This window comes from Sparus aurata, chromosome 21 (assembly GCF_900880675.1).
Source record: "Sparus aurata chromosome 21, fSpaAur1.1, whole genome shotgun sequence".
NCBI lineage: Eukaryota > Metazoa > Chordata > Actinopteri > Spariformes > Sparidae > Sparus > Sparus aurata.
This window is the reverse complement of record NC_044207.1, coordinates 13,019,122-13,043,584: the sequence shown is the minus strand read 5'-3', so window position 1 is coordinate 13,043,584 and position 24,463 is coordinate 13,019,122. Positions and strand designations below refer to the sequence as shown.

The 24,463-nt window shown below is 41.8% G+C and overlaps 1 protein-coding gene, 1 long non-coding RNA gene and 1 other non-coding gene across 6 annotated transcripts in view; all 3 read left to right on the top strand.

The window, feature by feature from the left end:
• The window catches only part of LOC115572978 (uncharacterized), a 29,053-nt gene extending 28,367 nt beyond the window's left edge, over nt 1-686 (top strand). The window contains exon 4 of the long non-coding RNA XR_003982193.1: nt 596-686. This is a non-coding gene — a long non-coding RNA (uncharacterized LOC115572978). The remainder of the gene's footprint in view (nt 1-595) is intronic.
• Nucleotides 687-1,669: 983 nt separating this feature from the next.
• Nucleotides 1,670-24,302, top strand: LOC115572973 (anoctamin-8-like). Of its 4 annotated transcripts, none has more exons than XM_030403516.1 (18): nt 1,670-2,095; nt 5,413-5,523; nt 8,226-8,358; nt 10,844-10,982; nt 11,538-11,634; nt 11,853-11,969; nt 12,144-12,271; nt 12,576-12,737; nt 13,601-13,753; nt 14,120-14,246; nt 14,978-15,033; nt 15,138-15,212; nt 17,373-17,867; nt 18,100-18,276; nt 18,366-18,557; nt 18,665-18,796; nt 19,286-19,396; nt 22,990-24,302. In XM_030403516.1, exons 1-18 carry the CDS (start codon nt 1,894-1,896, stop codon nt 23,647-23,649), a joined length of 3,267 nt encoding a protein of 1,088 aa, XP_030259376.1. In that variant the 5' UTR covers nt 1,670-1,893; the 3' UTR covers nt 23,650-24,302. The 4 variants fall into 4 exon arrangements, with proteins under 4 accessions (XP_030259376.1, XP_030259377.1, XP_030259375.1 ...); XM_030403517.1 differs by having other exon boundaries at nt 18,097-18,276; nt 22,993-24,302; XM_030403515.1 differs by having other exon boundaries at nt 18,097-18,276.
• trnak-cuu (transfer RNA lysine (anticodon CUU)) lies at nt 13,176-13,248 on the top strand. Its single transcript has one exon. It is a non-coding gene; the product is annotated as a tRNA-Lys (tRNA).
• Nucleotides 24,303-24,463: the final 161 nt, after the last annotated feature.

The window sequence follows — 24,463 nt, the reverse complement described above, 5'->3', positions numbered from 1 at the left end:
TTGGGAAATGAGACATGAACATTTAAACTGGCAACATATGGTATAATAATTACACCCTTATTAAACTCTCCAAGCTGTTTAGCTTTCAAAGTGTTTGGAGCACTCAGTTGAGGAAAAGTGCTGGCAGATGAAACATGTTTATAGGGCTTGTTGAGAGTAAATAATAAGTACATAGAACTTATATTAATTCTGTTTCTTTTGTCTTCGACGAAACACAACAGTTTATGGATGTAATATTTTGCTGCTTAGAGCTCATTCAAAATTACAAATATTGGATTCAGTGTGTGGGAGTTACATACAGCTGCTCCTGGGGAGCCCACTCCCCCAGGGCCCCATAAAGCACGTATTCGCTGCATGTCAGTTGTTTTTAGTAGCCTAATTTAAATGTTTTATCTGATTATGAAACAATAGAAATTAAATACTGATGTTTCTATATTACCTATATAAGCAGCGAGAAGATTGGCTATTTCTGCTATTCCTAATGTTTGCCACTGGGACGACCACCCTGCAGAATAGTAACATTAAAAACAACAAACAGCTGTGTTTAAATTAAGTATTAAGTACTGTTTCTTTATTTCACTCTCTTCAAAAACAGATGCATGTGCGAGCCAAATCAAGACCTTTATGATGTGAGGTGCAGGTGCTCATACTGCTTTTGACCACAGGAGCCGCCAGAATCAACGAAGGTCTTTGTAGCTGCTTTAACAAGTTGAACATTAGAGCCGTTGCACCACTGAAGTTCTGTGTTCACTCAAATGAAGAGTTTAACAAGACATTTTGGGAAATTTTACTTCTTGCTGATAGTTTGAAGAAGAGATCAATACCTGGTTAGCTTCGCTTAACACAAAGACCTGAAATGGGGAAATGGGCAAGTTTTATCTCTGTAAATGTTTAATCTATATAGAAAAGTATGTTCAGTGTGAAACCAAAAATTTATGGGGGGTTATAAGGAACAATTTATAGCAGCATGGTGACTTCCTGGAGTTTTACAATCCTGTTTTTGTACAGAAAAGGCAAAGAAACAAATATAACATGCTAATTTTGAGCTTTACAGGTGCTGGTCTGACAGGTCACCACTGTACAGGGCTAGGGTTGCAGTTTTTTCCTGTTTCCAGTCTTTAAGCAAATAATGGATGTAGCTATATCGGCTTTTAGTTTAATAGCCCTCAAAGAGATGGTAAAAAAGAAATGGGTGCCTACAATTTTGTAGATTGACTTATATAAATCATTCTAAAATGTACATTTAAAGGGCAAAATTTAAGGAATCCATCTATGTCAAACCGGGACTGCGTTCCCTCCCCAGCAGCTACAGTTCACTCACAGGCTGGTGATATGCTGCCCTTTATTCGTTTTGAGTATGATTTTGACACGTGGCCAATTCTTACATATTGTCCCCTAAAATATCAGTTTTAGTGACATAAGTTCTGCACCTACAGGCTCTGTCCATGTCGCCTCAGGATTGGTTGTCTTACAAGGACATACCTTTTGATAATAGAAAAGACTGTGTGTGAAAGTCATTGTGGATTATGAAGTACATCAATGACAGATTAATCCTGATACGTATAATCGATCGGATGTTCGATTGAACCACCTGCAGCTCTGCATGTGCAGCCATGACACATATGACATTGTTTGTAGACCTGCAGCGCGCGCGGTGTTTCCCTAAACTCTGTCGTCACCACCCAGTCACGACTGGTGCGCGTAACGTGTAGATGCCATGATCATGTTCCTCCTCCTCCTCTTACTCCTCCTATTCCACCTCCTCCTCATCTATCAGATACACTAGGGGTTTTCCCTTTACATGCCACGGCCATGCATTAAAAAGCTGAATAGTCCTCCGTGCAGTGCGGTCTGCCAGCCCCATCCCCACCAGGAGTACTTGTGCACACCACCATGCAAGCGGCGGCCAGTGGAGCAGCTGATACCGACGCTACTGTAAACAGTAGCAGCAGCAGCAGCACCGCAGACGTCGACGATAGCGACGGGGCAGGAGAGAGGATGGAGAGGACGGTGCCGAGCGATCAGCAGGACAGGACCAACAACCAACACCAGCAGCAGCAGCAAACGTCCTCCTTATCGCCGTCCGCAGTGCTCGGTGAGTGTCGAGAAAAACGGTAAACATGCGTGTGGTGGAGATCAGATCATATGCACACCAAAAAAAAAGAAGAAAAGATGGGGATAAATGATGCTACAGTGCACAGACAATATGCTGCAGTCACAGATGCATGATAGACTTCACTCCAGTGAATGACTCACAGGGGACTGAGGGGGTCAGTCATCTGCCTTCCCTTCTCCCGCTACATAGTGGCGCATTCCGGCGGAGACAGGCCCGTGAAGAGTCAGACGTCAGTGGTCCACAGGTGCATGCAGGAGTCATGTGCAGTGGAGGTGCGTGATGTCCTGTGCGGGCTGCTGTGCCACACTACACTCACAGGAGACTATAGATTGAGTTACAGGCTCAGGTGTTGAAGTCTTGAAGATTTTTTTTACTGGGAAAATATTTCAGTGGTGAGTAAGCAAATGTCTGCCGTCTGAGGTTAACTAAGTAACAGTGAATATTTGGGTTTTTGTTACTTCATTGGGTGCCCTTATTGTCCACGGTCTTCTCTTGGGCCCCTGAATAGTTGATTTTTTTATGCCCATTCAGCATCCCTTACAAAGAAGAGACTCAGCAGAGGTCTTGTCATCTAGATCTGATTACATAAGATGAACAATCTCAGCCTGAACAATGTTACTGCAGTAATTGCTTTGGTTTCAATCTTGACTTCACGCCAACTTATTTTAATCTATTGTATAAAATGATTTGGATGGATCGGGACAGGTGATACGGACCCAAAATATACTGAACTTTAAACCCTGAAGGTTGATATACTGTAGCCTTTAAAGGTGCAGTATGTACGTATTGCCCACCTGTTGAGTTCAGTCTTTGCATAAATGGTGGGCAGCAAATCATCAGTGTAACCGCATACTGCTGGTACTGTTGTTACCTAGTTAGCTCAGTTAACCGTGCAGCTGGCGGTCCTGTTAGCTGACCACAGTACTGACACTTGAACTTGCTGGTGAGCATATAAATGTCTCTGCAACACAATACATAGATGTGTTTGACATGTCAAAACTCATATCTCTTACTGTCATGTTGATTATTATTAGAATATACACATGTGAAAATCAGTATGTTTCAATATCAATATCTCAGCCTATCTAAATCCACTATCAGTATTTATTGTTATGTTTAGTTATAGAAATTATAACTCAAGACATATAACCGATGTTTACCATAAAGAGTGAGAATCGCAAAATAACTCATGATATGATACTGTTACGACATTAGCAGGATACAGCAATTCTATGACAATCGATACTCTGCAGACAATCACGTAATGACACATGAGGTATCTGTCTAACTGAAGAATACGTAACACCCCTAAAATGCAAAATGCAGGAATAATGTATTCAAACTAATTGGTTTCAGTTTCACAAAATTTGACATGAATTGACATGAAAAAATGGATAGAAATCTGATTACAACATAACTACAACATGTCCATGTCTCACAGCCTGACGAAAGAAGCTGCTTTGTAGAGCTCAAACATACTAAAAGACAACACCTACCCCAGTTACAGTCTGGCAAAAGATACAGAAGTATCCGAAACACCAGACCACAGAGCAGCTTCTTTCCTCAGGCTGTTAGAATCCACAAATTCATCCTTTACTGTTGCTGTATAAAGGGACTCAATCTTATTTGTAATTTACAACCCAGGTGTTGTAATATGGCAAATAAATTACCCTTTACATATACCTTTAACATTGGCACCATTAGTCCAATGTAAAATCACCATATGCTGGCAAAGGGCAGAACTTCCAGTAGGTAGAACAGTCAGGTGTGCAGTCAAAATGTCTAAAAGAAGGATATACCTATGTTATTAAGTTGTGACTGTGCTAAGTGAAATTGACAGGTGAATCTGTTGAGAGCACTTGCATGTTTTGATAAAATTGTAAATAGTTGGATAATTGCTGATAATCGTATCGGAAGAGAAAGAGATACGATGTACGATCCCACCCCTATTCTCCATGTTGGACTGCATTTCAGTGGTCAATTTCTGAGTCTTTGTCTGAATGAATCACAACTAATGATGATACTTTCAAACCCCTTAACACAATTCCAGTGGTAGGATACCAATTTATTGCCTAGGCCATGTTTGAAGCTTCAGAGATGGCTGCCCTGTATGTAGCGCTTATCACAGCTGTGAAAGACAACCAAACAAAGAATTTAAAGATGTCTAATATAGAGTATACTGTAGTTCCGCGGCCTCACTACTGCAGATGGACATTAAGTCTTCTCATCATACATGGTAATGCAGCAGTAGAGTGGATAAATCGCTGCTGCCTGACAGAGAGATTTGCATGTCAGATACATCTCCGGGTCATGTGGCCTTAATGAGCGATGACGTCAGCGAAGATCATAGACGATCGCTCTAAAGTATTCAGAAACAGACAGCACAGTAAGACAAAGAGAAAGAGCGTACGGTGTCAGTGACTCGGCTCGTATTGCATCATTTGGCACAAACTTTGGCTTACACACAGTGCTGCTCTACTGCACAAGAAACATGATTGGTCTGGTGTTATAGTAGCAGTATATAAATTATCGCAGTCACTACGTTGGCATATCCGTTATTAACACAACTGTAGCAGAGAGACGACATCAGCACTAAAGGCTCTCAATAAGAGGGATAAGTCGATGGTGTGATAATGCACTTATGCTGCAGGATGCGAGATCCTGATCAGAGACACGTCCTGAGAGTGTCACGGTATGATTCAGTGAACAATAAAGAGATTGCTCAGTCACTGTTGTGCCTGTGTGAGACAGAGAGTGTGACTTTAATGTGAGACCAACGTGTGAAAAAAGAAAAAGCTTGATGACTTCAGAGCAAACACTGCATTGAGATGATGTAAGTAGGACGGCCTGTTGCTTTGTCTACATTTAACAGTTGTAGAGTCAGACTTGAAAAGCTAGTCTGCTGCTGGCTTGTAACACACCAGCCAGTTCACAGATAATCTGTTTGTTTAGAGCTCATAGTATTTGCTCAAAGTCACATGACCAGAGCAGCACAGTCAACCTTCACGCTGGCTGAACAATAGTTTCAAGCATTTTCATGTTTTTCCCTCAAGTCTCCATGACGGAGCAGAGAATAGGAAGGACAAAGAATATGGTGGAGAATATCGTCAGTGATGAGTTATAGGGACAGACTAATATCTAACCTGTCATCTGTGTCCTTGATCACTCTGATGACAAAATATCACCATCTGCCTGCTCTCTCACACTCTCTGTCGAGCCCTCATTCTCATTCACTTTAAACCTTATTAACCACAGTTTGACTCCTTCTCACCCTGCTGCCACTGTTTTCCTTTTAGATAAATTGTTTGGGAAGCGCCTTCTGCAGGCCAGACACTACATTATGTCTCGGAAGTCCTGGCTCAAGATGGTGCCCACCGAAAACTGTGATATCCTGATGACATTCCCAGGTACGGTAAGCTCCAACCTGTCCTCCCTGTCCGTCCTGAGATGAATGCCTCACTGTGGGGAGACTAGCGCACCCACGTTAAATGTCTTTGGTGGGCAGCCAGCCACTCAGGACTTGAAGCGGTCTCTGGGGACAATTAGATCTCATCCATTTACCGTACCTGTATCCACAGACCAGCCCTGTCAGCAGTGTTTTGTAAGGAAGCTGCAGTGGTTGGTATGAAAATGGGAACTGGAAGCATTTTATCAAACTAACTTTGCAGTTCGATTCAGACGGATTACATTCATACCCACAATCAGTGTACTCAACATATCATGTTGCGTGCACATTTTAGAAAATATTTGAAGGGTAACTCCACCAACTTTACACTCTGAAGTGTGTTTACAGGTTTTGGGGATTACTATGTGAAAAAGAATTATAAAGCCTTTTGTTGTTTCGGACAGGAAGCTTCATGTAATCTCATAAATTGCCTACAGTGATGTCAAGCAGATGCTAAATTGCATTGTGGGTAATGTAGGCACAGGGTTTTCAAAAGAGAAGGAGTGTGTTGAATAAAGAAAATGTGATATCTCCGGTTCAGTATCGATTTTGATCATTTGTTTTTCAACATCCATAGTGAGTCCAACAGTGTTGTAGGACTGCAATGCTGGACTGCTTTTCAAAACCTAGCGCCTACATTGCCCACAATGCATCTTAGCTACTGAGTGACATCACTAGAAGAACTAGAAATGTGTCGGATAACATGCAGTTTCCAGTGAAGTCACAAAAGGCTTTATACTTTCTCACATATGTAGCAGTGTATAAAATGGATTATCAAGACAAATGGATAACTGCTCATAAAATAGAAGTAATGTGAGCATCAACATGGACTCCAGCCATCAAAAACATGTTTTTTTTACCAACATTCAAATGCACAACCAAACAAACATACTTACACAATGTGGCAGATGACATTGAACATGAAAATACACATAAACAACTTCCTTCCATTTCTCTTCCTTGTGGCTGTTCTGAGTACAAAGCTCTTGGGATTTTGGGGGAAGTGCTATTTTATTAGTCTGTTAAACGAGTTTATGTGACATTAAACCAACTGAGACTTCAGCTGTCCACAGTGCACACCGAAACTATCTTTGTTGGTTCAGCTTGAACTGAAATTTCGATGGCTTTCATCATTTCCTGCTGAACTACTTTCCTCTTCCATTACAGCAAAGACTTTAACTACTTTGATGTCTTGCATTACAAATGCCAGGTCAACTACTTTCAGTGCTTACATCTCACATGCACAACAGTGATCATTTAAGACTGTTTAACTTGTTTACAGTGTTGTAACTGCACATTATATTTTAAGCGAGAATATTTTAATGTATCTTTTTCTTGTCATCTGTCATCTGTAAACTAAATCAAGGAGTCGATGGCAGTGTCAGAAATCACCCACTCATTCACTGCTCACTACATACTGCATCTACAGGACTATAGAGTGAGCTCATTGAAAAATGAAAAACACTTTTGGACAGCACTTGGGCCATTTTTTCACCTCCAGCGTGTTGGTATATAAAGCGTGGTTAGTGACCGTTGGCTGTACACTACTTTTCACAATTTTTTGTGGGATACTTTGCGTCAACTCTGTAGGGTATAATGTTTCCCACTATACAGTCACACAGCACTACAAAATGGCAAACTCTGTGTTAAGTGCAATTTATAGTGGGTAGCGAGTGATTTTGGACACAGCCTGTTTATTATGATGAATAGTAAGAATTTACAAAACTGAAACTAAACAGCATAAACTGTATGACCTTTCCACAGTTGTAGCCTGAGTAAAACCATAAAAAAAGAAAAAGAAATTGAGTAAGACCACATTGTGGAGGAAGTAAAATTTAAATGTCACATTTTAAGTCAAGCCTGCAATTGTAATATTTTGTACAACCTGAAAGGTCAATATGGTGATGCTGCCAGAATCTTAATTCAGATAACCTTGCTGCATTTAATGACTCTATATAGAACAGAAGTGGAGCAATGTTCAGCTCAAATTGAATTCATTAAACTGTAATTGGTAATCGTCAGATGTGTCGATCATCAAGTAAGTCTGCCACAAGTTTAATAATTTAAATGTTATAACCACTGAATCCTGCAGTTCTACTGTAAAGCTTTGTTAGTTAGTGTTGTAAAACGAACCGTGTGTGATGATTTCCAGGCCTCTTGCAGTAAACGGATCACTTTAAACTAATATTCTGGACATGTAAACACAGTAAATCACTGACATACATCTGGCAGGATCCAAAGTATCAATAATTTCCAATTTATTTTAGATATAAAATAGTCTCATGGGTATATTCGTACAAAGTGAACATGCGTAGAGGAATTGAGACACTATATGCTGCACATAGTGGGCTGAAACCACTGAAATCGGTCTGGGTTAATGCCCATCCCCTCAACCTATGGAATAATGTTTGTGATATACTGCATGTAGACAGGGATTTAATTAAATTGACCTTTTACAGCCATCAACGCTCCACTGCCTCTCGGCCGTTCTGTCAGGATGGTGAATGTTGAGCCTGGTCCGGCCTCTTTATGCAGCTATAAAATCATCATTTCCTGCCTTTGGCAAACATGCCTGCGGATGTGTGGGGAATTAAAGTGAATGTAGACAAAGAAACTGTTGGTTGTCTGTATGACATGTGGTCAAACTGTCAATTCTCCATCCAGATACAATCGATGACCACACTCTGCTGTGGCTCCTGAATCAGATCCGTGTTGGAATCCCACAAGTCAGCATTCAGGTTCGACAGCATAAGCACACCCAGACACACGCCTTCTTCATCACGACAACGTTCGAGAAGTAAGACTCCGAAATTCACACTTTGCTCTTTCTGTTTGTGCACGCATGTGTGGGCTGCTTCTGTCTTTGTTTGAACAGTTCTGAGTGAGGACATTTTGCCAGCTCTGTACTTTTCCAACAATGAGAGCTTGTACTTGATGTGAGGCAGGTTAGAATATCAGTTGGACATGGTTATAGAAATATTATTCCTACTGGTAACATTTGACCTTTTTATTACCAGGGCTGAACAATTGATTGAATTATTATAAAAATTTCAATATGGCCAAGTGCAATATCTAAATTGCAATAGATGATTAAGGTCAAATGTGCCACAGCAAACATCTTGAAATGAAGCATTTTGGTGCAACAGAGATTCTACATTCATAAGGCAATGTGCTGATTTGGTAGAGACGATATTAATTATCTTAATATCTTTCAAGACAATCACAATTTGATTTTTTGGGAGCAGAGAGACAATGCCACCGGTCTTAAACCCAGTTTTTACATTTTATCGAACCACGTCAGATGATTTCACTTATTACCTGAGCTTATAGTCGTTAATCTCTACTAGATTTAGCAAAAGAAGCTAATATCTGAAAATCAAGGAAGAGTCTATCCATTATGTCAATCAGGGGAAACGAACATAAGCATGTGTGTGTTCACATGTATGTATGCCTGCATGTGTATGAACAAAGGCTTCACGGAACGTGAATACATTTGTTTTCTATGTATTTATTTATTTGTTGTTATGGATGTGTCTTATTTTGAGCCTGCTGAAAAGTTTGGCAAGTTAAAGGAATCATTTAACATTTGAGGAGATAAGCTTATTCACTTTCTTGCCTGGAGTTAGATGGGAAAGTTGAGATCACTCTCATGTTTCTCCATTGAACCATGAAATTAGAGGCAGGAATCGCTTAGCTTAGCTTAGCTTAGCTTAGCTTAGCTTAGCTTAGCATAAAGTCAAATTTCCAATTTACTACTCATAAATTTCAACTTGGACGCCCCCTGACATCAGATTTCCCATGGTAAACCACAATCACACCTACCTCAAAATCCAAGATGTTTGTTTATTATCGCCTTTGTCTTATTTGTGTTTCATTAAATCAGTCCTACACACAGTACTGTTCAACTTCTATCTATGGACATATTGCCAGGGTGTTCATACGGGCAAAATACTGCGGCATGCACTCAGAAAAGAGCAAGCACAACAAAGATATTCCTAGAGGCCTCCATCTTAAGCCCCATTCACACTGCCCTACTCTGCCTCATCGTCCGTGTGAAAGATACAGGGACGGAGAAGGGGGACAGTTTTGATCCACCCCTGATCACCCACCAGAGGTAGTAACAAAGCTGTAGCAGAGGCAAGACGGTGTCTGTGTGAATGGAGAAGCTGGCGGTGTCGATCAGGGGTGTGTCTGTCTGATAGTGTTCACAGTCGAGACAGCTGAATAGATCCTTCACTCGTCAAATAAAAGAGAAATATCCACATTTCAAGCCACATAACAACGTTAGACAACAAAACAACTGTAATGTGGTAGCAAGTTGTGTCCTACTGACTCTTCATCACATTTCTGCCTGAAAAAACAGCGCCTGTCCCCTGCAGCAGAGCCAGGCGGCTCCTGCAGTTGAATGGTGTTGATTATGTGACGCAATTCAGAGCAAAAACCTTTGACTCACTATGTCTTTGGTGCCCTCCACCATTGTGTTGTCCTATTTACTGTCTCTAGCAACTTGTATTGAGAAAAATTCACTGTCAGCCCTTCTGACCGAGACTTCAGTAAACTTTCTCCCATAAAACAGCATCCCTTCTCATGAGTGACAGTCAGATGGGGTCCTCTATTTACTGATGCCAATTGTGTAACAATGTAATTTAGAGCAAAAAATTGAACTTTGCATGATGGGTCAGGATCTCAATCAATCAGCATCCATATGATTATAAACAGTCAGCAGATACATGTTTATATTAACAGGTGGAGACACGTTTAAAAAAAGCACACAGATGTCATCGTCATGACACACTAGAGCGCTTTAAGACAGCGCTGCTTGGTTCGGTTTGAACAAACAGAGGCGACGTAAAGGCGAGCCTTCTTTGCAGCGATAATGCAGAGTGACTGTGTAAAAAGGGCTTTACTGTAGTTCGCCAGCTTGATGTACTGGAACAGTCATCTTGGGTGTGCCTTAATGGAGGACTTTGTTAGCAGGCAGCTGGAGGAAGAAGGCCTGGCTCGCTAGTTCAAATTTGTTTCTTTACTCAAACGTGTTGTGTTCTTATGGGATGTTATGTGTTATCTCCCAAAATGTGGACCTTTTCATTTAAGCACACGTAAGCATATTCAGACTTTAGAAACCACAGTGACAGTTATGAGTGACAGCTGTGTGAGTGTTACAGTTTGTGGTGTACTTAACCTCTCTACTTAATCCATCAAGCATCTGCAATCAGTCCAGCCTCGACACGCAGGTTTTTAATCCTGCTGCTCATTTTCCCCCTCTCTCTCCTGACCCTCAGCTTACTGCGTGGGGCAGAGCAGATGGGCATGCACAAGGCTGTCAAACCGCAGTTTGGTGGCGGGATGCGGCGCTTCTCCTGTGACGAGGACAACATCTATGAGAACATAGAGAGCGAGCTCTGCTTCTTCACCTCACAGGTTAGAGGTGAAAACATGTGAGCCGCATGTCAAGGTTGTTGATACAACTTTGGATGTGTTATTAAAGGGTAACTCTGCCAACTTTTGCAAATGTTAAAAAGATAGTATAAAGATGTGTGGCTCCAGAGGAAGCTGCATGTAATCTGATAAACTGCCTCCAGTGATATCACTCAACTAGCACTCAGGTAATGCAGGCGCCAGGTTTGGACAAAGAAAAAGAATAGGTGGTATGAAGAGGCAATATCTCTGGTTCTGCTGTATAGCTTTTGATAATTTGCTTTTAAATTGCACCTACATTCCCCACAATGTAACTTATTCACTGAGAGACATCACTAGAGGCAATTTATCACATAAAACGCAGCTTCATCTGGAGACACAAAATGCTTTATACTAGTTTTTTTCACATATGCAGTAGTACTCCCCAAGGCCAGAGTCGGAGACATCCTTAAAAGATTCTGTTACTGTTATTTGCAGTTATATTTTAGGGATAAAAATACACTTAAACAATTATTATGATTAATCTTTTCCTCTCCCTCTAACTGTGATCTTTTTTAGGAGCGTCAGAGCATCATAAAATACTGGCTGGACAATCTGCGAGCCAAACAGGGGGAGGTGCTTCACAACATTCACTTCCTGGAGGGACAGCCGATCAGTATGCTGTTATTTTTTTACATTTGGACTCTTTTTAGTGCATGTATCTTTTTCTTTTCCTCTTCCTTATCTAAATAGCATCTCTACTTTGTGCCGTGGATTTCATTTGACATTTGAAGCACTGCACATGAACATTACATTAATCTGATCTGTCAAACATGGACCACATGTCACCTTAGATGCAATGTGTGCGTTTCATGTTTCATGTGTCTCCTACAGTTCCAGAGTTGGTGGCTCGGGGAGTTATCCATCAGATGTTTCCCCTCCATGAGCAGAGGATCCTCAACCAGCTGATGACATCTTGGGTCCAGGCTGTGTGTGAAAGGCAGCCTCTGGGTAGGAGAATATCCTCATTTTATTTTGAGGAACATTTGACAGGACAGTAAACAGCAGGCCAAGTCACATTCATTAATACCATAAATCATATTTATTTATTTGTTGTCACTGTAATTGAAACATGATGCTTCCTCTTCCTAATATTAGCTGTTTACACTTTTTCCCATCTTGCAGATGATATCTGTGACTACTTTGGGGTAAAGATCGGCATGTATTTTGCCTGGCTTGGTTTCTACACTAACTCCATGCTTTACCCTGCTGTCATCGGCTTTCTGCTCTGGATACTCGCAGAGGCTGACCAGGTACTTGAAACCTCGTCTGCTTATAATAATATTACTGATCACCACTGTTTAACTGTCACAATACATGTGTGCAGATGAGGATTTGTTCGTCTACATATTATTTTAATTTTGATGACAGGAACATCAGGATTTTACTGAGGCTTTTCTATTTTGCTGTCTGTCCTTTGATGTTTTATATTAGATCCCTTGCCTGCTTTGTAAAAGCAAGAAGTTTGCACTAAGTTGAAGCAGCACACAGTACCCACACAAAAGTGCATAATCACATTTTCACAGCTTATGTAAGTATCTTTTGACTCTCTCATAGACCAGTCAGGATATCTGCTGTGTGGTTTTTGCCCTCTTCAATGTTGTGTGGGCAACATTGTTTCTGGAGCGCTGGAAGAGGCGAGAGGCGGAGCTGGCCTACAAGTGGGGCACACTGGACACCCCCGCTGAGTCCTTGGAGGAGCCCAGGCCACAGTTTAGGGTGAGTATGGTTACAGAAGCTCAGACATGCAGCAGTGCGTTAGCAGTTTTTCTTTGACTCCCAAACATTCATGTCACTTTTGAAAAGCCCTCTACACTTCTCAAAAAGCTTCATGCATCAGCAGTGACATCACCCACAGCAAATTCTTTCATTTCAGTGCACCACTTACTTTCTCCTCCAGTTAAGTTGTTGAGTTTTATCAGCAAGCACTTGTGCAACACTAGAGAATCTGCACACACTATACCAGGAAATGTGATCATGTTTACAAGAGGAGGGTGTCTTCACACACCATGTGCTCTGAGAGGAGATGGGGGAAGGCAGCCTCCCTCCCGCCACCACACGTTTCCTGTTTTGTGGTATGAATAGAGAGTTCTGGGGAGGGGGGGTGGGTGGGTGGGTGGCCCCTTTGAAAAGACACATGGGGTGCTATGCTAACATGCCCGGCTAGCTCAGTCGGTAGAGCATGAGACTCTTAATCTCAGGGTCGTGGGTTCGAGCCCCACGTTGGGCGGTAATCCTTTTGAGGAGGTACTTCTGGCCACAACAACATGGTTATTGATCATAATGTGAGATAATAAAATGATCATGCTTTTATACATATTCTCTGAATTCTTGGTATGAACAAGACAGAACATTGTAAAACCGGAGCAGCTTTGATTGAAGTAAAAATTTCTTGTCTAAGCTTTAATTGCTGTGAACATAAAAAGAAATGCAATCAGGCAAGAAATCAGTTATTATGGAGCACATCTTGCACACAAATTTGTTACCATCCATTTTCCAGTTAAGATGATTGCAATCATGAGACAATAAACTGTTTCTACTACCCTCCCTGACTGTTTTTTCTTCCTCTGCTGTCTCTGCAGGGAGTGAAGCGCTGCAGTCCCGTGACAGGCTGTGAGGAGTTCTACTACCCACCCTGGAAGAGAGCTCTGTTCAGATGGCTGGTCAGCCTGCCCATCTGCCTCCTCTGTCTCTGTTTTGTCTTCCTCGCTATGCTCCTCTGCCTGGAACTGCAGGTCGGAACAGATTACACAGCATGCAAGTTTAATGGAAAGACAGAAATGGAGTTGATATAGTCTGGGGCTGATAAATGGGCTTGATAATGTAAAAAAAAAAGCTAAAATCCAGCCTTGCAGTAAACATCATTAATTATACAACAGTTAAGCAACAACAAGACGCACAGAGCAACATTACAGTGTGTTATATGGCTCCACTTAAGTCTGTAAATGATATCAACATCAACAGGTTAAACAAAACACATCAAACATACCTCTTGCCAGCTCATATTAATTTAATAGCCTTTTTAAATATAGCTGTGGGATTTGAGACTTATGAATGAATAGGACTGATTAAATATTTATCACATTCAATGCACTTTGCAGGAAGTGGTGATGGAGATTCAGGAGCTACCTGGTATCACGAGATTCATTCCCAAGATACTTCTGGCTGTTACTGTAACCGTATGTGATGAAGTCTATAAGAAGATCGCTTACTGGTTGAATGACATGGGTAAGAGACACATTAGTGAATTATTACCTCTGTGAAATATGATAGAGGAATTAGTTAATAAGAAATCAAACTAAAATCAAACATGTTTGCTCATGATTGTAATGCACATTCTTAGTACGTGAGTGTATGTTTTTGTGTGACCTGGGTTCTGACATGAAAAGCTTTAAAGAAGACATGTCATACTCATTTTTTGGTTCTTTTTTTTAGGGTTACAACTAGAATAATTGCATGCTTTTATGCTCAAAAAACACATTGGTTTTTCTCTGCAGCAGCGTATTCCCCCTCTGTCTGAAATGCTCTGTTTTAGCTGCTCCTTATTTAAGGCCCCCCTCCCAGATACCCAGTCTCCTCTGACTGGTCAGCTCACGCACACCTGAGCTAACACAGCTAACAACAACAGAGAAACTAATTTGTGTCAAACTATACATAAAGGTGGAATGACTGACAAGGTGTTTAAAGAACAGTGGTTTCTATGGGAGAGTGAAGCTTCCGTTAGTGCGGACTTCGACCTTTTTATCTTTCAAGACCTTTTACATGCTCAAGTAACAAACTGAAGGGGGGGGGGAACGAAAAAAGCATAATGTCTCCTTTAAGCTGTGATGTTCCTGTCCTGTCCATTCTCACTGTGAGATCTGTGATGCAGTTAAAGATAAAAAAAAACAAAAATAAAACTTTTTACTGTCATTCAGCTGCACAGTTAAGAATGCTTATCCTTTTTTTTCTTTCTCCAGAGAACTACAGACTTCAGAGTGCCTATGAGAATAATCTCATCATCAAGATGGTTTTTGTAAGTCATGCCTCCTACTCTTCTGTTTGAGACGAAAATTTCATCTTGGTTGAGTAATTGTTTGACTTCCTGTAATGTTTCCTTTTTGTGTGGTTGCATTACAGTTTGAATTCATCAACTCTTACCTTAGCCTTTTCTACATTGGGTTCTACCTCAAGGACATGGAGCGACTGAAGGAGGTAACAGCACCTGTTGGCAGCATCCCATACATTAATAGGGCCCTATGATTTCCGCGATCACGGAATCGCGGACGGAATCGCGGAATTGGCCAATTAAAACGGAATCTAGTTTTTAACGCGGAATATCGCGGAATTTGCCATAATTTCACTGACATGCTGTTTTCGTGTGGAAGAGGAACGTATGTCTAGGGATAAATGCACGGAGGGAAGCAAATCTTGGTGGCACAACAAGTTGTCGCCGCCCCCCTCCCCACAGACTGAGCTCCCCCGTCAAAACAATGTAAGCATGGCGAAGCGGCTGCCCACAGCTCCGTCTTCGTCGGCGAAAAAACTCCGAAACTTGACATTAACCCCGCAGTACAGAGCCGAGCAGTTCCCGAACGACTTGTATGTGTCATGTGAACAGTTGTTTTGCAAAGAAGCAGACCTGAGAAATCAAAATTGAAGGTGTAATGCGAGAGAGTTAGCCACCTGTCCGATTCATATTATCGGCATATCACCAGAGTGACTGTTAACTGCTGCTAACAGTAGCTGCTGTTAGCTAGTTAGCCCCGTTAGCCACAGCCCTCTTAGCTGACTCTGCCTGGGCTGGGAGCTCAGAGGACAGGGGGAGGGCTGGTGTTTTCACTGCTAGCTGGTTAGTATGTTATTGACATAATGTCACGAGTATAATTTCTCATTTAGCTGGTTATCTTTGCTAATTTTTAAAAAATATTTGCAACTTAAATTTTCAGAACAATTTAGGTATGCGAACATTTTCTGGATCTGCCTGAGAGCTGACCAGGTTTTTATTCAATGAAACCCAAATTAAACCCATAAAAACACAAAATATACTACTGTGTGAAGACATGATGAAGTCAAAATGTTTTTGATGCACTTAACTGCACTGTACGGTACAGTATTGAGGAAATATGTTTGTCACCTCAATTAATTTAAGGTAATTTCTATTTAATTTATGTACATTTTAGTCATTTACATTAAAAACACACTGTTTTTGCTAGTATAATAAGAGTAAAAGGTAAAAAAACGGAATTCCCAAAAATTAAAACGGAAAAAACGTAATTTGGGAAAAAATAAAACGGAATTTGGGAAAAAATAAAACGGATTTCATAGGGCCCTACATTAACTCCTGAGAGCTAAGCTTAGCCCCACACTCCTTAGTCACTGTTGTACATCTATCTGCCTTACAGCTTTTTCACATGGGACATATGCAGTTCAAAATGATGGTGTTCATTTTTCCATACAAAATTCTTGCTAATTTGAAGTAGCCAGCAACCGTCAGTTTTGGTTCGCATGAAGCTAACTGATAGAAAACACTGTCTCCGGCAGACTTTTGATGTTTTTCCAGCTGATTTGTTTTAAAACAAGAATCTTGATCTTAAATACACACTTGCCGGCTACATGAATGATACTTGGCTGAAAGAGGCTAAAGCTGCAACCTTGGGCCTAAAGTCATCCTCATCTATGATGATCCATGTAGAATACAGTCAATAAAGACATGTTATTCCAGTGTAGAGCTGGTTTATTTAGTATTATACGTGTGATAAGGAATAAAGTAAGAACATAATGTTATTTTACTCTATCATAACCCTGTTTGTAGTAGTTTACATGCTCGTTTGAAATTCCAAACAAGATTTAACTTTTAATATTACAAGCGAAAAATACATTTTAAATGAGTCGTAATCGATCTGTTTGTCAAGCAAAAAGCTCTGGGTTAACGTTGGCTGAATTATCCAGTCAAAAGTTGGAAACATGACTTTACCTCTGATAGCATCCAGAGCCAGCTACACAGGGGCAATATACTATCATACATAATGCCAGTCATGAATGTAAGCTAACCTGTAACCCCAAAAACAGTTACATTACCTTATGATATGTTATTTTAGTTAATACAGTGGGTACTGAAGGAAGCTAGTTAGCTAACCCTGTAGAGAAGGTTGAGACGAGGGGTGTTCACTGCCAGATGCCACTAAGCCCTACACACTGCACCTTTAATGTCCTGCGGTGTGCCAGATGCTGTAACTGTCCTGAGATCATGCCAGGCAGTGAACTGTATTTGTACCTTCGGTCAGACTGAATCACATACGCTTGCTTAACACTTGATGAATGTGTGAATGTGTTCATTCAGCACAGTAACAGAAGTTGTCCTGCTCCTCACAGATGCTCGCCACTCTGCTGATCTTCCGCCAGTTCCTACAGAACATCAAAGAGGTCCTGCAGCCATATCTCTATGAGCAAAACAAGCTGGGCGTCTTCACCCCAAAGGTGCTGTTGGAGCTGCTCCAAGCCATCATACTCAAGTATGGCCGCCTGGCTCTGGGAAAGGCCCAAGCCTCAATGGCTTATTCTTTTCTGGGTCCCAGGGGGATCCCTGTCAGTCACACTGCTAACGGTAACCCAGAGCCAAGGAGAAGAGGGGATCTGAAAGCCGGATTCAGGCTGACAGAGGAAGAGTGGGACATGAATGACAGCGCTCTGAAGCAACGTAAAGTCAGCTTCACAGAGAAGGTTGACTACCAGGATGTCAGGACGGAAGCGCAGACAATGTACGAAAACTCCCTTGAGGACAGCCCCACGCTGGTAGAGGACGGGATGGATCCTTCAAGTATCTTTGACAGCTGTGATGAGGACAGTGACTGTGAATCGCTTGGTCAAGTATGTGGTCTGTTTCATACTAGGATTTATTATCCTACTTTTTAGCGTGGTTGTTTTGGCCTCTTTCTATCTTGTAACCATCCAATACAGTTCCACTTGTTTATATCGTATCATGTCTTTCGAGGTTGATCTCATTCAAGTAGGTAGTGCGCTATCAGATCCAGATTAAACTATGTAAGATATTTAAGCAGTCACAGCAAAAAGTATTGTAGTCCAATGTTTACTTTAGCAGGCGACCAAGGAGAATGACACGGCTTCCTCTCCAAAGGAATCTGACTCTCTCTGTCAAAGAAGAAAGAATGTTGGTGAGGCTAAGGAGGATAAGAAGTCATGGATCGATCCACCAGAAGAGCCCAAAACTGTCACTCTGACCCAGGCTGAGATTGAGAGCTGTATGCAGACGTACGAGGTGGGTCTAATTTGACTAAATCGTTAATATAACCACTACTATAAAGCTACAATAAACTAATATTGATTTATGAGGTCTGACTTCGACAGGATACGCTTCAGGACTACCAGGAGATGTTTATTCAGTTTGGCTACGTGGTGCTCTTCTCGTCTGCGTTTCCCCTGGCAGCCATGTGTGCTCTCATAAACAACATCATCGAGATCCGCAGCGATGCCCTGAAGCTCTGTACCGGCCTCCAGAGACCCTTTGGACAGAGAGTGGAGAACATCGGACAATGGCAGGTCAGTCGTTTGGTTTTGGGAAAATGTCAGTGGATCCTCCAGGCCACATCATGGTGGCATGTGATCACATCGGCCTTTATGTTTCTCTCTCTCTCTCTATACATCAGACTGCAATGGAGGCCATGGGCTTGATAGCCATTATTGTTAACTGTTACCTGATTGGTCAGTGTGGGCAGCTCCAGCGTCTGTTCCCCTGGTTGAGTCCTGAGATGACCATCATCTCCATTGTCTTGCTGGAGGTATGTGCTGTACTGTGTTTGGTAAAATTCAATTGTGTCCATGGAGGGTTTTGTAGCTTTTTGAGACTGTAGTTTTATATCCTTTTAAAGGTCCCATATTGTAGCGAGTGAGATTAAAATGTCTTTTTGATTTGATTATTAGGCAGGTATAGGTACCATGTAAATAATTTGAAAGTATGAAAACACTCAATCCACAGAGAAATGTGCTTCAAATGAGCCATCAGGGTAGATAATGTGTTTTTTCAACATTAAAGTAAAAATAAAAGTATAAACCTGAAAATGTGCATGATATGGGACCTTTAATCTGACAGAAGAAGTGGAAGTGTGCATGGCCTGCTAATTGTTTTGTGACTTTGTAAAAAACTTCAAAAAAAATGTTTTTTAACCCATCTATTAACACAAAACCCCACAGCAGAAAACAGAATGTAATTGTGCCTTGATGTAACTGTGTGTTGAGCCTGTCCCTCTTGTGGTCTCGGTGGTTTACAGCACTTTGCAATCCTCCTAAAGTACATCATCCATGTTGCCATCCCTGATATCCCTGGATGGGTAGCAGAAGAAATGGCCAAGCTAGAGTACCGACGAAGGGAAGCTTTCAAGGTATGGTTGTATCATAGCTTGAAAGACCTTCGGCCAAGGAGAGGCTTGCTGCTGGCTGCACTTTTAGGACATATTTCTATACTTGTATCCCTCTGTGTCCTTTGGTCTCTTGGTGTGCGTTGTCCGAAATTGTACACAAGTGCACCCGAACAGCAAGATAACTGTATGTGTTTGACTATGTTTGCGTGAGTAGTTTTGTATCACATCAGTGGCACTTGTCTTGATGGTGTGTCAGATAAGTGTTCTCAAGAGACAGAAAAGTTTAACTATGAGCAAAAGTCAGCATTTCTGGTGCAAACAAGTCCCAAACCGCTTGTTTGTGTGAACTCACACGGCCCACAGCTCAGTCAGTCTTAATGAAAACTCTGATCTGACTAAAGTTCAACCTTGTAATCAGTGGGGATAGAACTATTTAGATACTTAAGTACAAGTATAAATCCAAAGTTTGAGAATAAATTCCTGCAATCAAACTATTACTGAAATGTAGATGTCTCTAGGTAATATTAGCAAAAATGTGCTTAAAGGTCATAACATGGTGATAATATGTAGACAAATCATTGAAAAAAATGACGATTACAGAGGTTGTAGAAAGGTGCAACATAAAGTGATCTCTTCTCAAAAATATTATGATTAATGTGAATCAATAATTTTACAATGTCTGTCACGTCCAAAATGACTGTTTTCTTTATCTCTGTGTAAGAATTCTGAGGGTTGGTCCGAGCTTCTACCTAGATTTGTCAGCCAACGGTACAACACTGTTGGTATCACGTTGTATCTGTGTCTTGTCAGTGAACAAGAGTCTTTATAGTTGCCAGTTTGCGGGAAAAAAATGAAAGAATGGCTTAATACTGCAGTATTAGCCCAGCATACTGTACTGCCCTAATGTTAGCTAGCTAGTGTTAGCAACTTTAACCTTAGCTAGTGTTAGCACTTAAGGGGCCAGTGATTTGAATAACAGCAGTGTTGTAACATGAATGTAATGGAAGGGGGACATGTAGTGCCACATTTAGTGGGTGAATGAATCCGTGTACCCTTCGTTCTTTGGTTTTTCCGTTTCAGAACCAAATTAAAACAAAAACAGAATAACGTGAAAATTAAGTTTTTTGACTTTTACTGTTTTGTTATAGTGATATTTGGAAAATTCGGATTTAGGAGCGGCAGCGCAGTAATTGTAATTCATGTAATTCACACAGAAAGCTGCGCTGCCGCTCCTAAAGAGACGTGACGGTAGACGTCATGATGATGAGATCGGGGTGTTTCGGGGTTATTTATCAAAATATACACCTGCACCCGGCGTTTAAAGGGACCCTGCGGTTTATTGAAACCCGGCTATTATTTGGTAATAAATGGTATTTACACCCCGCTCTGTACGCCGGAGCGGCGGCGGCGGCCATGCGCATCCGCGATTCATTTGCACTGACTGCAGGCTGGACTGCTGCGCGAGGCTACTGAGAGACTGACCGCCTGTGAGTGCTTTTGGACGGGGGAGGGACTCACGGCAGCACCCGCTGCTCGTTGAGCACAGTAACTGCAGAGTGATACGTGCTTTCAAGTCAGAGTCTCCAAACACCACAAAAGTCTCCAATAACACCAGTAAAAGTCGCTATTTGTCGGTAGTCGCTTTTGGCAAAAAAGTCGCCAGAAGGATGATTTGTTTGTGTGTTATAATAGTCCAACCACTTGCATTTCGACATGGGGGGAATTTTCGTGATTTTATTTTTTAATCTTTTTTCCGAAATTTTTTTTTTTTCCCTCCCATCCTGTAGCCTACTCGCGCCCCCCCGGGAGAGTGTCAGCCCCACCGGTTGAGAACCACTGCATTAGTCCATTATTAGATTCCTTCTGATGCTGACTATCACATAAAAAGGTGTTTTAGAGGCTCAGACAGACCTATTGTGTTCATTGGCAGCTCATTATGAGAGAGATCACGTCCACCTTCGGTGCGTGACGCACATTTCCTAATATGGACTTCACTCCTGGAGAGGGTGACCCCTAATTTCCACTGGATCCGCTCCGTGTGTGTAGGTTACAACAGGTTGTGGAATTTGGTTAAAATTCCGCGTAGTCAAGCCAGCCGCTCCAACATTTTAAGTGCACCCTTATTACAGACTTTATGGCCATAAAGTAAGGGCGCACTTAAATTGTTGGAGCTGCTCCGTCTCTCCTTCTTTCTCTCCTGAGACGGGGGCGGACCGGACGAGTTAATGTTCCGGAGCAGAATGTCAATCAATATTTTATCAGTATATGCCTATAAGCTACATACACACATAGCCTACCCTGTTTATAGAAGTAATCACAGCCGTTTCCAGATCGGCGTCTGAAACATAGGCTACTTCTGCAGCGAAGGTTGTGCTCCATGAAAAATAAAAAATCGGAAAAAAGATTATAAAAAAAAAATTAAATAAAATCACTAAAATTCCCCCCATGTCGAAATGCAAGTGGTTGGGACTATTATAACACACAAACAAATCATCCTTCTGGCGACTTTTTTTGTCAAAAGCGACTACCAAAAAATCTAGCGACTTTTACTGGTGTTATTGGAGACTTTTTTGGTGTTTGGAGACTCTGACTTGGAAGCACGTATCACTCTGCAGGTACTGTGCTCAACGAGCAGCGGGTGCTGCCGTGAGTCCGTCCCCCCGTCCAAAAGCACTCACAGGCGGTCAGTCTCTCAGAAGCCTCGTGCAGCAGTCCAGTCAGAGCATAGAGGAGACACACAGCACTCCGCCTCCAGGCTGTAAATGAATCGCGGATGTGCTCCGGCGTACAAAGCGGGGTGTAAATGTACCATTTATTACCAAATAATAGCCGGGTTTCACTTAACCGCAGCGTCCCTTTAAACGCCGGGTGCAGGTGTATATTTTGATAAATAACCGCAGGGGAAACACCCCGATCTCATCATCATGACGTCTACCGTCACGTCTCTTTAGGAGCGGCAGCGCAGCTTTCTGTGTGAATTACATGTATTACAATTACTGCGCTGCCGCTCCTAAATCCGAATTTTCCAAATATCACAATAACAAAATAGTAAAAATCAAAAAACTTAATTTTCACGTTATTCTGTTTTTGTTTTAAAACAGAATAACAGCTACAAAATGTGTGATTTTGTGTTATTCTGTTTTTCCGTTTTTCCGTTCTGGTTTTAAAACAAGATAACAGAAAAACAAAGTTGTTTTTCTGTTATTTTAATTTGGTTTTGAAACGGAAAAACCAAAGAACGAAGGGTACACGGATTGGAATGTTCAAAAAACCCTTTTAAGGATGGGTTTCAGCAGCAACTGCACCTTTTTTTCCTCAAACCTTTAAGGTACACTTCAGTTAATCAGTAAAATTCAAATTCAACATAACTTATAAGGACAAACACAGTTTTCACTGCGTAGGAAAGGGATGAGAAGTAACCAGCGTCAAAAGTCTCTGAGCCACAGTGGTAAATGTACTATTCACATTGCAGTCCTGCTTTTAATTACTCGTCCTCATCCAGTTCTCTCTTCCCTCTTCTGTTTTATTGTGTCCTTTGCCGTCTCTCTCTTTCTTTCTGTGACTCTCTCTGTCTCCTCCTCCATGTCTTTATCTTAACTCACCTCCCCATTTAGAAGCATGAGCAGCAGGCCCAGCAGCACTTCCAGCAGCAGCTCAGACGTCGCCGTGAGGAGGAGGAGCTCCATCGTCAGGCTGAGCTTCAGGCCGAGGCCCGTCAGGAGAACGACTACCACAAGGCGGACTCCCAGCACCAGCACCACCATGACAAAGCACCGGGCGGCAAGCCAGGGGACAAACCCAAGAGACCTAGCTCTCTGCTGGGAAACAACAATGTGATGAAGCTGAAGCAGATCATCCCTCTCCAGGGGAAGTTCTCCTCCGGCACCTCACGCTCACCGGCACAGTCCCCGACAGGAGGCGAGGCAAAGCTCCCTGGATTCCTGAAGTTTCTGAAGTCACCCGAGGTGAAAAAAGAGCCAGCGGTGGCAGTCGGAGCAACTCCAGGGTCGACGGTGACCTCCTCGGTTCCCCCTAGTGGCCAGGACAGGTCACAGTCCCCCAACAGGACATTCAGTCCTGGGAAGCTGTTCAGTTTTAGCAAATCAGAGGGGACTGTGGTGTGTGTGAATGGGACACAAACAGTGGCGCAGCCTGCAAACACTCCCAACAGAGCTGACTTAAACACAAACGTGGAGGAGTTACCCTCCAATGAGTCAGAGAAAGGAGAATCAAGACAATCTACTGACTTAGAAAATGCTGGCTCGAAGAGTTAATAACTGTTCACCTGTACCGATGTAATAATATGAACAGAAAGCAATGTACAAATGTTCAGGCAACACTGAGAGACAGCAACACACCTGTACTGTAGGAGCTCACATTAGTCACATGGACCACATGTAAGGTCGATCTAGATGCAACTTCCTTCGCAGTCCTATTACACTGTATCTATTACCACTTGATTAACTAGCTTCCATGTAAAATATGTACAGTAAGTGTAACTCCTTGAATGGGGCATGGAAACCTTTACTAAGGGTTCAAATACTGCATGACTGCCTGGATGTCAACATCACCGCAACAGGTTCCATCGATGAGACGGATGTTTTTCCACAAACCAGGACCTGATCACCAGTGACATAAACACAGCTTCCCATTCCAGGTTTGTTTCTCGTCCCGATGCCTGTATTGAATGCATGTTACGTTATGAGCATGCATCGCACGTCGCCATCATGTCTTTTTAGTTATGAAGCACTTTCAAAGCCATCTTATTCCTCCGCAATAGGTCAGATTATACTCACTGTGACCATGAAAATATATTCTATTTTTCTTAACTTTGATTTTATATGAATTATTTTACTACATAAATTAGTGAATGTACTTCTAAAATGCAAATAAATCCCACTTGAATAAACGTCCATCACGAGTTAAAGCGCTGGCTGGTTTTGTTAAAAGTTAACTGGATGGCTTCATGTAAACTACACGTGAGTGAGAACTCAATTTTTAAGGAGGATTAGAACACATGAATTCAGAAAAAGAATGTTGGTAAAAAAAAAAAAAATAACTACAACAATAAAAGCTCTAGGAAGGAGG

Bases quoted from the DNA above. Each gene is read 5' to 3' on its own strand.
- LOC115572973 (XM_030403515.1), top strand. From the start codon at position 1,894: ATGCAAGCGGCGGCCAGTGGAGCAGCTGATACCGACGCTACTGTAAAC. The intron at 15,034-15,137 runs GTAAGTCATGCC...GTTGCATTACAG, and splicing joins TCATCATCAAGATGGTTTTT to TTTGAATTCATCAACTCTTA. The intron at 18,558-18,664 runs GTCAGTCGTTTG...TCTATACATCAG, and splicing joins AGAACATCGGACAATGGCAG to ACTGCAATGGAGGCCATGGG.